Source organism: Stegastes partitus, unplaced genomic scaffold, assembly GCF_000690725.1.
Source record: "Stegastes partitus isolate 25-593 unplaced genomic scaffold, Stegastes_partitus-1.0.2 Scaffold10, whole genome shotgun sequence".
NCBI lineage: Eukaryota > Metazoa > Chordata > Actinopteri > Pomacentridae > Stegastes > Stegastes partitus.
This window is the reverse complement of record NW_007577741.1, coordinates 493,688-504,635: the sequence shown is the minus strand read 5'-3', so window position 1 is coordinate 504,635 and position 10,948 is coordinate 493,688. Positions and strand designations below refer to the sequence as shown.

Below are 10,948 nucleotides of genomic sequence, written 5' to 3'. Positions count from 1 at the left end.
GGCTTGATCTTGAAGTACAGCTTCATCCATGGCCAGGTTTTGACATTCATGAATGCGCGGATGTTGTACTGGATGGAGAAAATCGCCTCCCTGGGGATGGCAGAATTGAGGGAAATTGATTTTTTTCAGATTTTGAAAGCTGCAACAACAAGGATGGGTTGAACCCCAAAACACATAGTTGGCTCAGACATGACATTCAGGTTGTCATCTACGATTACACAGCTCTGGTTGGATGTGTAAACCTAAAACGTCTGCAGTACCTGCGCTCCATCATCTTGACAAACTCTCTCCTCATGAGGAAACCCCTGCAAAGGGCCTGAGTCATCGTGACCAGGATGGCAAGTTTTTCATCTCGCATCTCCTCCAGGGTACCCAGCAGACCAGCTTTGAAGAACACCTGGAAAACAGTGGTACAAAATGGTGAAGCTCACTGGCAGCATCAGAATTTAGCAGCAGTTTTAAAGAAACACATCAAGTTACCTTTGTGTGTCCGAATTTGTACTGAGTGTGGTCAACGTTAATAGAGCCCAAGAGCTTCTCTGAAGCCTTTTTGTTGTCAATGAATTGTCCCTCAGGGATGACGCTGGCATTCAATACTTTGTATCTGAAAGGAGATGAATTGATTGTTGAAAAATAACTGATCACAAAATTGGGTGAAATGTGGTTCATCCATACTCACCTCTGCTTGAAGTCACCGTAGAGGATTCTGCTGGGGAAACCCTTCCTGCAGATCCTGATGCCCTCCAGCACACCGTTACACCTCAGTTGGTGGATGACCAGGAAGTTCTCCATGAGACCTTAGAGTCATGCTAAATTCAGTTTTGTGTTGCATAATTAACGATGCTTCATAAATTATTATTAAACCTACCAGGAGTCTTCGATTCATTTGGAATCAGACAACGTACAAAATGAGGATGAGTGCTCCTCAAGTTGGTCATCAGTTTGCCCAAATTCTCCTGAAATATGGAAAAATATGGATTGTGACATACTCATAAATAAATCCTGTTAGCTCTAAGTGCTACCTTTATTTGCATCTGAAATTAGAAGGTGTACAGACGCAGTTAGGCAACGAGGCAGTTGTTTGTGTTGCTCACCCTGAACAGCGCCGATACAGTCTGGAAAGACCCACCTTTCTTCTTGCCACCTTTCTTGCTGCCTCCTTCAGCTGTAACATGACGAATAAAAGTCAATTACTTACTTACAACTGATTTAAAACATTTTATATAAACAGTATTCTGTTTCGCCACCAACATACAAAACTGATGCACCATGAAATTTAATAAAAATGATAGAAACTCATAATTCTGTTGTGATCGTTACCTTCTGCTGAGGCGTGAGATGCATATAGGAATGCCAGCAGCTTCGCTGAAGACTTCTGGTAGAGCTGCACCACAGAGTCATTCAGGGGGTCCTTGTTCTTGTCCAGCCATCCAACAACGTTGTAGTCGACAGTGCCGGCATAGTGCACCAGAGAGAAATGGGCCTCGGCTTTGCCTTTGGCCGGCTTTGGCTTCTGGAAGGGAGCACTTTTTCCAAGATGCTGGTCGTACAGCTTGTTCTTGAAGGTCATGTCTGTCGCCTTGGGGAACATGCACTCCTCTTCAAGGATGGAGAAGATGCCCATTGGCTGTTGATAACACAAAGCACAACATTTTTAATCTGGTAGAGATAACATTACTTGTCTTCATAGTTAACATTTCTCCTGCAGTACCTTCTCAATAAGCTCAATGCAGGCAGCCAAGTCCATGCCAAAGTCAATGAACTCCCATTCAATGCCCTCTTTCTTGTACTCTTCTTGCTCCAGGACAAACATGTGATGGTTGAAAAACTGTTGCAGCTTTTCATTGGTGAAGTTGATGCACAGCTGCTCCAAGCTGTTGAACTGAATATTAACAGGAGAAAGGTGGAATACAATTTAATATTTATTTGTATCAAACCCATATAATTTGCTCATTGATGATTCAAATATTATATACAATTATATACATTATATACAAATATTTTTTTGAGGCATTATACATTAAAAAAACAAAACAAATATTTAACTGTATCACCAAACTTACATCAAAGATCTCAAAGCCAGCAATGTCGAGCACACCGATGAAGAACTGCCTCGGCTGTTTGGTGTCCAGCATCTCATTGATTCTGACGACCATCCACAAGAACATCTTCTCATAGACAGACTTGCAGAGAGCCATGACGGCATTGTTCACCTGCATGTACAGATGAATTGTACAATATTGACAAGGATGTTAGAAGTAAACTGAGTTTTTTTTTAAAAAAAGGGGGGGACGGGGGTTGAGGGGGGCAACAACTGTACGGGTAAGTAGCTTTGGTTACATTGTGAACTTAAGTGAGAACGGTATTACCAATGTACAAGTGTCTTATTCATCTGTACCTGAGGAACAGTTTGGCCTTTGGTCACAAACTCATTCCCAACCTTAACTCTTGGGTAGCACAGTGCTTTTAGCAGATCAGCAGAGTTCAGGCCCATGAGGTAGGCGATTTTATCTGCCACTGAAAGAAGAACACAAACAGTAGTCTTTAAAACACATGATATGATAAAGTCATAGATGTACCTATAAATCAAAGCTCCTCTTTCAAGTGGCTTCGTACCCTCAGTGCCATCGGGCTCAGCCTGCTCCTCTCGCTGCTTCTGCTTGAACTTCATGTTTCCGTGATGCATCACAGCACCGGTCAGCTTGTACATGCTCGCTTTCTCTTCTGCAGTGAAGCCCAGGATGTCAATGGCTGTCTGTGATGTGACGAATGAGTTTAAAATACACAAACAGATTAGTTGTTTTTTTAAGTGAAAAGAAGCTAATTGATAATAAAACTGATTTATGTTAATAAAGCTACGGACTAACATTCAGGTAGATCTAATCTACGATAAAATAAGAAAACAAAAGTTTCTCAAGAAAGACACGGGTCGGTGTACCATACTGCTAAAACCTGAAGGGTTATCGGACCATCATAAATATTTTTCTCCCTTTGCATGCAGTATAGTTCACTGCAGCACACATTAAATGACAGCCTGAAAGTTTACCACAGAGCTGAATTCACCTTTTACAGACAAATTCTCAGTAAGCTTCATAGAGGTAGGATTTATCACAGGGATATATTATTGGATTGCACTGATGAGCATTTTATATAACTATAAGTCATAGTCATGAAAGTCATAATAAGCCTGGTCAGACATAGTTGTAATAAATAAAGTTGTACTCACATCAGTAGCGATGAATTCTTCAACGTCATTGATACTCTTGACAGTGATTTCACCCTGACTGACCATGTGATAGTCAAAAGGGTTGGTGGTGATGAGAAGAGCCTCTGAAAAAACAATGAACATGCTTCAATGTACAGATTCAGGTGAAGCATCTATAAAACTACGTCCTATGTGGCTCCAGTGCTCACCTATGAGCTCAGGTTTGTGGCCTGTCATGAGCTGATAGAAGATGTGGTAGCTCCTCTCAGCAGACAGCTGGAACGTCACTCGAGACTTCTCCAGCAGATCTATTTGGATTTAAGTTGTGAATAATTACAGGAAATCTCTCTTTAAAAAAAAAAAAAGAAAGATGATTATTTAAATGCTTACATGTTTCAATATCAGCTGAAGCCAGCTTTCCAGTTGACCCAAAGTGAATCCTAATGAATTTTCCCTGTCCACAAGCAGATTGATATCAAAAATGAAAGTTTGCTACAGCGCATGATTGTCACAACTAATTACTAATGATTTCAAATGGATGGAAAATCATCACAATAACTTACAAAACGTGAAGAGTTGTCGTTCCTCACAGTCTTGGCGTTACCATAAGCTTCCAACAGGGGGTTTGCCGCAATGATCTGATCCTCCAGCGACCCCTACAGACAGCATTCATTTAGTCAGTCTAACAATCCTTTGTTTAATTGTTAGAGTTCATATAAACATTGTGCAACTTTGCGTACCTGCATTTTACCAGGAGTCGGCTCAGCTTTCTTGCCTCCAGCCACTGCGATTGTCGCAAAGTACTGGATGACACGTTTGGTGTTGACAGTCTTTCCTGCACCGGATTCTCCGCTGGGTTGAGGAGTGTGTTCAGATATCATTAAGAAATCATTACTGTTTTTGGAAATACCCAATCATATGACATTTGTTGATACTTACGTAATCAGGATTGACTGGTTTTCTCTATCTGTAGGCATCAGAATCACATATAGCTGTCAGGAGTTCTGAACTATGGCAGTCTGAGTTTCTGAACACGCAATCGCTGACAGAATGATTGATACCTTGGAGCATGAACTGATAGGCGTTATCAGAGATGGAGAAGATGTGGGGTGGAGCTTCAATCCTCTTCTTGCCCCTGTATCCTGCAACCACTGCTGCATCGTACACCGGGAGCCACTTGTAGGGGTTCACGGTGACGCAGAACAGCCCCGAGTAGGTCTGTGGAGACGGAGAGCATCATTCACAGCTCTCTGCAGTCATCATCCTGATTCATATACTGATGAGATCATCGTGTCAAACTCACGTAGATCATCCAGGCTGCATAGCGCTCTTTGAGGTTATACAGCACAGCAGGCTCACTGAGGTGGGTCATCATGGCCATGTCCTCGATCTTATCGAACTTCGGAGGGTTCATGGGGAAGATTTCATCGTCTTTCACGGTGATAGACTGTCAACGACACAGAAAAGGTTTTAAAAGAGTCGTACGCGCTTGTCTTAAATGAATCATTTGTCCTCTGCAGACCAATGATGAAACATGATATAAACAGTGTGTCCAAAAGGCAGAAAAACTGTAAAGATGCTTGTTTTACATTAATCCAAAATGTTTCCACCACAAATGTCAGCTTGGGTATGCAAAGCTGAAAGTCAGTGTTTCCCTCTTTTGTTTGGATGACAGCAAGCTGCACTGACTCCACAAGGGGGTGCAAAACCTGATGACCCACGTTGTCTCTGCATGACTTACTGATGTAGGAGTCGCTTCTAATGATGCCAGAAATGCTTGACTTTCTCTGTCTTTAACTGTCGCCGTAAATGTCAGCGGGGTTGAGATCAGGTGACTCCACGGCCTTCTTTCCAAAGCTTACGACGTGCTTGAGGTCATTGTCCTGCTGCAATATGAATCCTTCTCTACTGTGGTGCAAACCACAGAGTGACACAAGTCACTGAAGGATGAAGTCACTTCAGTGCAGGCATCCAACTCCAGAGCATCAGAAAGTCCTTGAACATTCCCACCACCATGTTTCACTGTGGGTTTATACACCGTGGGATCGTTCTCTGTTCTGTTTATCTCCTTAGATACACCCTTCTCTGACTACCACCACCCTTAAATCTGGACTTTCCCAGTCATCCACGGTGCTTGTGTATCTTCGGCCACCTCAAGCTTTTGGCCTTGTTCAACTCTTAAGAAGTGATTTTGTGGATTGTTGCATCCTTCGTGAAGTTTTTTCCATCTCAGCGAACGAAGCTCGATGTCTTGATCTTCTGACGGTTTGGTGACTTTTGGTCTGCCTGGTTGTGCTTTGGATACAACTGATCTACTTTCAGCAAAGCGTGTTAGAGTGCCCTAAAGAAAGCTTCATTCTAGTTTTGTTTGATGCTTGGAAAGCTGCTCTTTGCTCGGAATAACAATATCGCTTGAGCTTAATTCGGATTCTTCTCACTATCTGAATGCTGCTTAGTAAGAAATGTTGTGTTGGGAAGCTGAGGTGCTGTTATATTTATACCAGGGGAACTATGGCTGCAAGACAATGCCACTCATTTTAGCAATGGTGCACTAATGCATCCAGTCCAGACACTACATCAACCTATAAGCTGTTTATTCCAGTGCTGCCTTCTCACCTTCCCACACAGAGTGTCCACGGAGGCTTTGCCGCCCTCTCTCTTAACCAGCTTCCCTTTAAGGTACATCTCCTTGGGTTCAGTCACAAAATAGGCGGTTTTAGCATCAAAGGGGGTGTTTTGAGCCTCGAGTCGTTCTTTTTCTGGCTTGCGGAGGTAAACGGCCGCCGGGCCGAAACACTCCATTTCCGGGTCCCCACTCATGATGACCCTTTACTGCAAGTGAGGAAACAAGATAACTGTCATTTATCTTAAAAGCCAGACATAAGTAGACAGATGGGTTCTCTGGTAGTAACTTCTTCTGTGTCTAATTAGTGACAGCAATGCAGTCAAGTCATTGCCCTGCCATTAAGAAGGCTTAAATACAGGTTGTCCCACCTTTAACAGGTACCAAAAAGTTGTGATGCTCATAAGAGTAGCACATATTTCCTAGTACTTATTCTCATTCTATGAATCTAGTTTACCTTGGAGCACACCAGGTGAGCAGGAGGGTTTGTTGCAAGCTTCAGTGCAGACTTCTGGGGGGGAAAAAATAACACTTTAACTCTATTATCCTTTAAAAAAAAATTAATCTGAAAATATTTTGATGATTTTATATTTGAAACACAATGTTGGCATATTTTTTCTGTGATGCCTGGAGGAAACTTACCTTTGCTGGATGGCTGTGCATGGTGACGGGGGTCTGCTGCTCCTTTTATCTGGAGTGATGGGGGCCTATCTTGTGGGTGTTGCTGTATTTGGTCATGTCGTGTGGTGTTATGCTCGTGCAGAAATTCTTCCCTCTATCCATGCCATTACAAAGTTTATGTGATGTCCGTCATACCAGATGACTGACGAGTTTAAAATTGGTTGGGAATTTAAATTTCATTTTTAAAAAAAACCCGTGATTACTGGCACATAATGAGATTATTGTGTTGCCATTAGCATCGCCTGTATTTGTTGTTGGAAAATGTAAAGATGAGCGTAACATCTTCAGCTCCATGCATGTGTTTTTTGAAATATGATGCAAGCATGCAGATGAGAGTTTGGCTCTGTCTGTGTTTCTGAGGATGCACAGATGTGAAGTTGGTTCAGTTCCTGGTCAGAGTTAAGTCAGCGGTTACAGACAGTCCAAAGGTGTGACTAATGCATCTTTATAATGTGCTCTGGCACAACAGTAGAGCTTCTTTGCTATGCTTTGGAGAAGCTTTAAAAAGTCACTGATATACTGTTTCACGGTCCTTACAAGTCAGAAATTATTAAAAAATGAAATGAGTGCCAATGAGCTTTAAAGAAAAGGAAGGATTGCAGAGGGATTACCTCTCACAACAGCGCCAACAGCTGTTCTTATTCTTGTTCTTAGGGGATACACAAGGGGGACTGAGACAATCCCTAAATGTGGAGCAGCTGAGCGACGGATGCCAGCTCTTCTTCCTTTTTGTCTTTTAAAAATGACCTCATGATTAGGGATTTCCCATGTCGATGAAAGTTCACCATGTTTCTCTGAGCATTTTTAGGGACGTTAAGCTGTTTTGTTTGTTGGACGTCGACTGAAGATGTTGGCATAGATGGTAAATCTATAAAAAATTTTGCCAAGACTATGACACACAGCAAGCACAATTTAAAAGTGTGGGTAGACAACCATTAGACGGTGTTTCCATTGGAAAAAGGATCAACTTACAGCAGTGAAGAAGAAGAAGAAATTCTAAAGCGCTTACCCACAAGATATAATGAGCCTCTGTCTTCAGTGAACATGTGTCACACGATACCTGCTCCGAAATCTTCTGTCTTATTAGGGCAAAACTCAAATATAGCACCCGGCTTGTGTTGATACTCAAGCCAAATGCCACATGCTCAAGAGGCTTATTGTGTTTTTACGGCCTTTTGATCTACGTCTGTCAGTTTCTTCATTTGTCAAAGAGCAACAACTGGGCTCGAGATAATAAACCAAGGTGAGTGTTGAGTAACATTCCAGTCCAATGGCTGACCACTAAGAGCATGGATATGCACTTAGAGTAGCATCCATGTTTGTAAGTACTTTTCTAGTTATATATATCAACCGTAGTTTTGATTTTGCAGTTATTTATAATTTAGTTATTATGATTTTTTTGTAGAAAGGTGTTGTACCTGTTGCTATTTTTCAGATTTCATTAGTAGTTGCATGTAAACACTAACCGTAAACTCTGAATTTGAATACGTTATCTGCTGTGTCATGTCATTTAGACTATTTTGAATCAAACTTGGGAGATGAGAAAGGCAAACTGATCATCTGTGTTTTGTTTTTTGGAAACCAAGATGTGTACATTGACCTTGTTAATGGTGCAACCTGTGAATCAACCTGTCTCAAGGATATGTTTTGCTTTTAAAGAATTTCATTATGCGGCTGTTTTTGATCGCTTTGTGGTTGTTCATGCTGGGGATGCAAGTTGAAATGTTGTCTTTTAATGCATGCTCACATTAAGATGTATTAAAAATATATACTGATTATAAACACTTAGATTTTGAAGAATGTCAGGACATTTTGTTATTGGCAAGATTTGTGTGTTGTTTGTTAAAATTAGGTCCGAGCTTTGTTTTTATGCTCTGGATATTTGTCAGAACTCTGAGATTAGGATGTAAGAAGGTGAGGCTGACTGTCTCCAACAATCTCTTGCTCATAAATGATATTTTCGAAGCTAATGGCTTCATGCAAATGAAATTTGGCATCGTCGTGCCGCTGAGCAAATCATGTTAGTAATCTAAAAAAGGTAAACTAACTGACCTTTATGTCACAAGTTGATAATTGTTGGCTGATTCTTACCATTTGCACCCTGAAAGGAGCTTTTCTATATTGCTGCTCTGGGTGTTTGAGTAGCTGTCAGTTCCTTGTGGTGTTAATAACTGTCACACGAATGCATGTCTTAATGTTGGCGGTGGGGGTCACTGGTATCTTATAAACACCAGAGGGAGCCTCAAGTTGCAAAGGTGTAAACATGCTGCTTATGTTACCAGCTTCTCTGTCATTATCGTCCTCTGGTCGCTTAACATTACACCACTTCACCAATTTACACCGACTGTTGATGTTAAACATTATATTAAACTATATTAAGCTTGCTAACCTAATTTCTAATACAAAAACAACAAACTGACTGACTGTCTAACTTAAATATGGTGCGACACATTTACAAATCAAAACTTTTTTGCACAAATCGTGACTCATAGTTAAAAGTTTTATGCATGCATACATGTTGTTAACTCTGCCTGTGATGTGTATGGAGTAGTGAGAGTGCCACACTACAAAAATAAATCAATGAAAGAATAATAAAATAAAAGTGGAAATAAAAGGAAGAATAAATAAATTAAAAATAAATAATATGGCAATTTTTAATTTATCAATTTGTTTTATTATTTTTTAATTTATTTTTTTTAAGTATAATTTTTTCATTATTGTTTTCATTTTTTTAATTTTTCAATTTTTTTAATAATGTCACTTTAAAAGCAAAGGAAATATGTGCAAAAAATGTGTGCAGTAGAAATGTTGTTGCGCACATTTTTCTGTGCATATTTCCTAAAGCAACATTACAAAAATAAAAAAAATTTAAAAGTAAATAAATAAGAAAATGAAAAAATAATAAAAATAAAACAAATGAAAAAAATCAATTAAAAATAATTAAAAACACAAATAAAAAATGTAAAAGTTAAAAAATAATAAAATAAAATAAAATCTTTTTATTATTTTTATTATTTTATTTATCTGTCCTTATATTTCTACTTTTATTATCCTTTTCTTCTATGGATTCATTTCTGATTAATATTGCCTAATATTGCCACACAATTTTTTTTAAATAATATTTATTCTTTTTTGTATTTCCACTTTTATTTTATTATTCTTTTATTGATTTATTTTTGTAATTTGACACTCTCACTCCTCCATAGATGTGTCACAGCTGTGATGTGTCTGCTTGTGATGAGAGGTGTGTCGATCTTTTTCTTTGAAATACAGTTTTTATCACATTAAAACCAATTTTCTTTGTACACAGAGTTCACAGTTAACTTAAATATAAGCTTCTTTAAATTAATACAGGGCAGGTCTTGTATAACCTACTGAGAGCATCGCTAGAAATACAACCAATCTCGCCGGTCGCAGGGTTCTGTCACAAGATGCTTATGTGTCACCTCCTGTTGGCCGCTGATGTAACGCGCCCAGTATAGACATTTATTAATTAATTCACTGAGCCATCAGTAATTATAGCCTTGTTAAAGTGGCACTTGGGCAGTGAAGCGCTGCACTTCCCAAAAGTTCAGAAACTCACGAACGACAGATTAAAAGATGAATGGTGAACATCAAAAGCAGCAGGCCTGACTGTACAGCGTTCAGCCACAAGATTAAAACCACTGACAGGTGACGTGAATAACACTGATAATCTTGTTACAATGCAATATGCTGCCAGGAGGTCCAAGATCCTGGCATTCATGTGGATTTTAGGCTACTTTGAAACAGGCCACCCACCTAAACACTGCTGCAGATCGAGCACGCCCCCCTAGACAATGGTATTCTTAGACGGCATGCAGCGGCCTCGCCCCGTGTACCCCTCCACACCACAGAAACCACTCAGGAGGAAACCTCAGGACCCCAATAATCCACTGCTGCAGTCCTGGTGTCAAACAACACAGGACACCGCCAGACGTCCCATGTCTGTGCCCCGAAGGGTCACAATAGTTTTGGCAGCACAAGTGGGACCTACACAGTATGAAGCTGATGGTTTTAATGTTGTGGCAGCTCTGAAAATAAACTGGATCCTACATTGACCATAATCCTCAGCACCATCTTTTATTAGATCTGTCCTGCCTCCTAAGTGCTCACTTCTTTGAAAGCCCACAGCACCAGGTTGTGACGTGGGCTTTCTGTTGACATTATCTGGCTTTTTTCTCCCAATTTTTAAAAGATCTCCCAGAACCACAGAAGCAGTTTTTATGGGCTGTGCTTTAATCCTCCATTCAGTGTCCTTTCAAAACAAACAATCAAATGGACTGAGTAGAAGAAAAATTCATTGTGTCAGATGCATTGTTAGCTTTTTTGTTCATTTATCATTAACGGGCTAAATGTGCATTTTGTTAACCTAATTTGCAAGACAATAAGTGAACTAGATAGAAAGGTCACTAACGAAG

The 10,948-nt window shown here is 40.1% G+C and overlaps 1 protein-coding gene across 1 annotated transcript in view; it reads right to left on the bottom strand.

Moving 5' to 3' along the window:
- The window catches only part of LOC103360557 (myosin-4-like), a 14,969-nt gene extending 8,477 nt beyond the window's left edge, over positions 1–6,492 (bottom strand). The window contains exons 1-22 of the mRNA XM_008286351.1: positions 6,471–6,492; positions 6,286–6,339; positions 5,822–6,037; positions 4,509–4,652; positions 4,267–4,423; positions 4,145–4,172; positions 3,946–4,057; positions 3,769–3,861; positions 3,596–3,659; positions 3,415–3,513; positions 3,227–3,330; positions 2,617–2,755; positions 2,399–2,517; positions 2,064–2,213; positions 1,712–1,882; positions 1,321–1,627; positions 1,095–1,165; positions 869–956; positions 680–797; positions 481–604; positions 261–397; positions 4–90 (exon numbers count right to left, since the gene is read on the bottom strand). Of these exons, the coding sequence (XP_008284573.1) occupies positions 4–90; positions 261–397; positions 481–604; positions 680–797; positions 869–956; positions 1,095–1,165; positions 1,321–1,627; positions 1,712–1,882; positions 2,064–2,213; positions 2,399–2,517; positions 2,617–2,755; positions 3,227–3,330; positions 3,415–3,513; positions 3,596–3,659; positions 3,769–3,861; positions 3,946–4,057; positions 4,145–4,172; positions 4,267–4,423; positions 4,509–4,652; positions 5,822–6,025 (2,516 nt within the window). The 5' untranslated portion in view covers positions 6,026–6,037; positions 6,286–6,339; positions 6,471–6,492. The remainder of the gene's footprint in view (positions 1–3; positions 91–260; positions 398–480; positions 605–679; positions 798–868; positions 957–1,094; positions 1,166–1,320; positions 1,628–1,711; positions 1,883–2,063; positions 2,214–2,398; positions 2,518–2,616; positions 2,756–3,226; positions 3,331–3,414; positions 3,514–3,595; positions 3,660–3,768; positions 3,862–3,945; positions 4,058–4,144; positions 4,173–4,266; positions 4,424–4,508; positions 4,653–5,821; positions 6,038–6,285; positions 6,340–6,470) is intronic.
- Between the last annotated feature and the right edge of the window lie 4,456 nt (positions 6,493–10,948).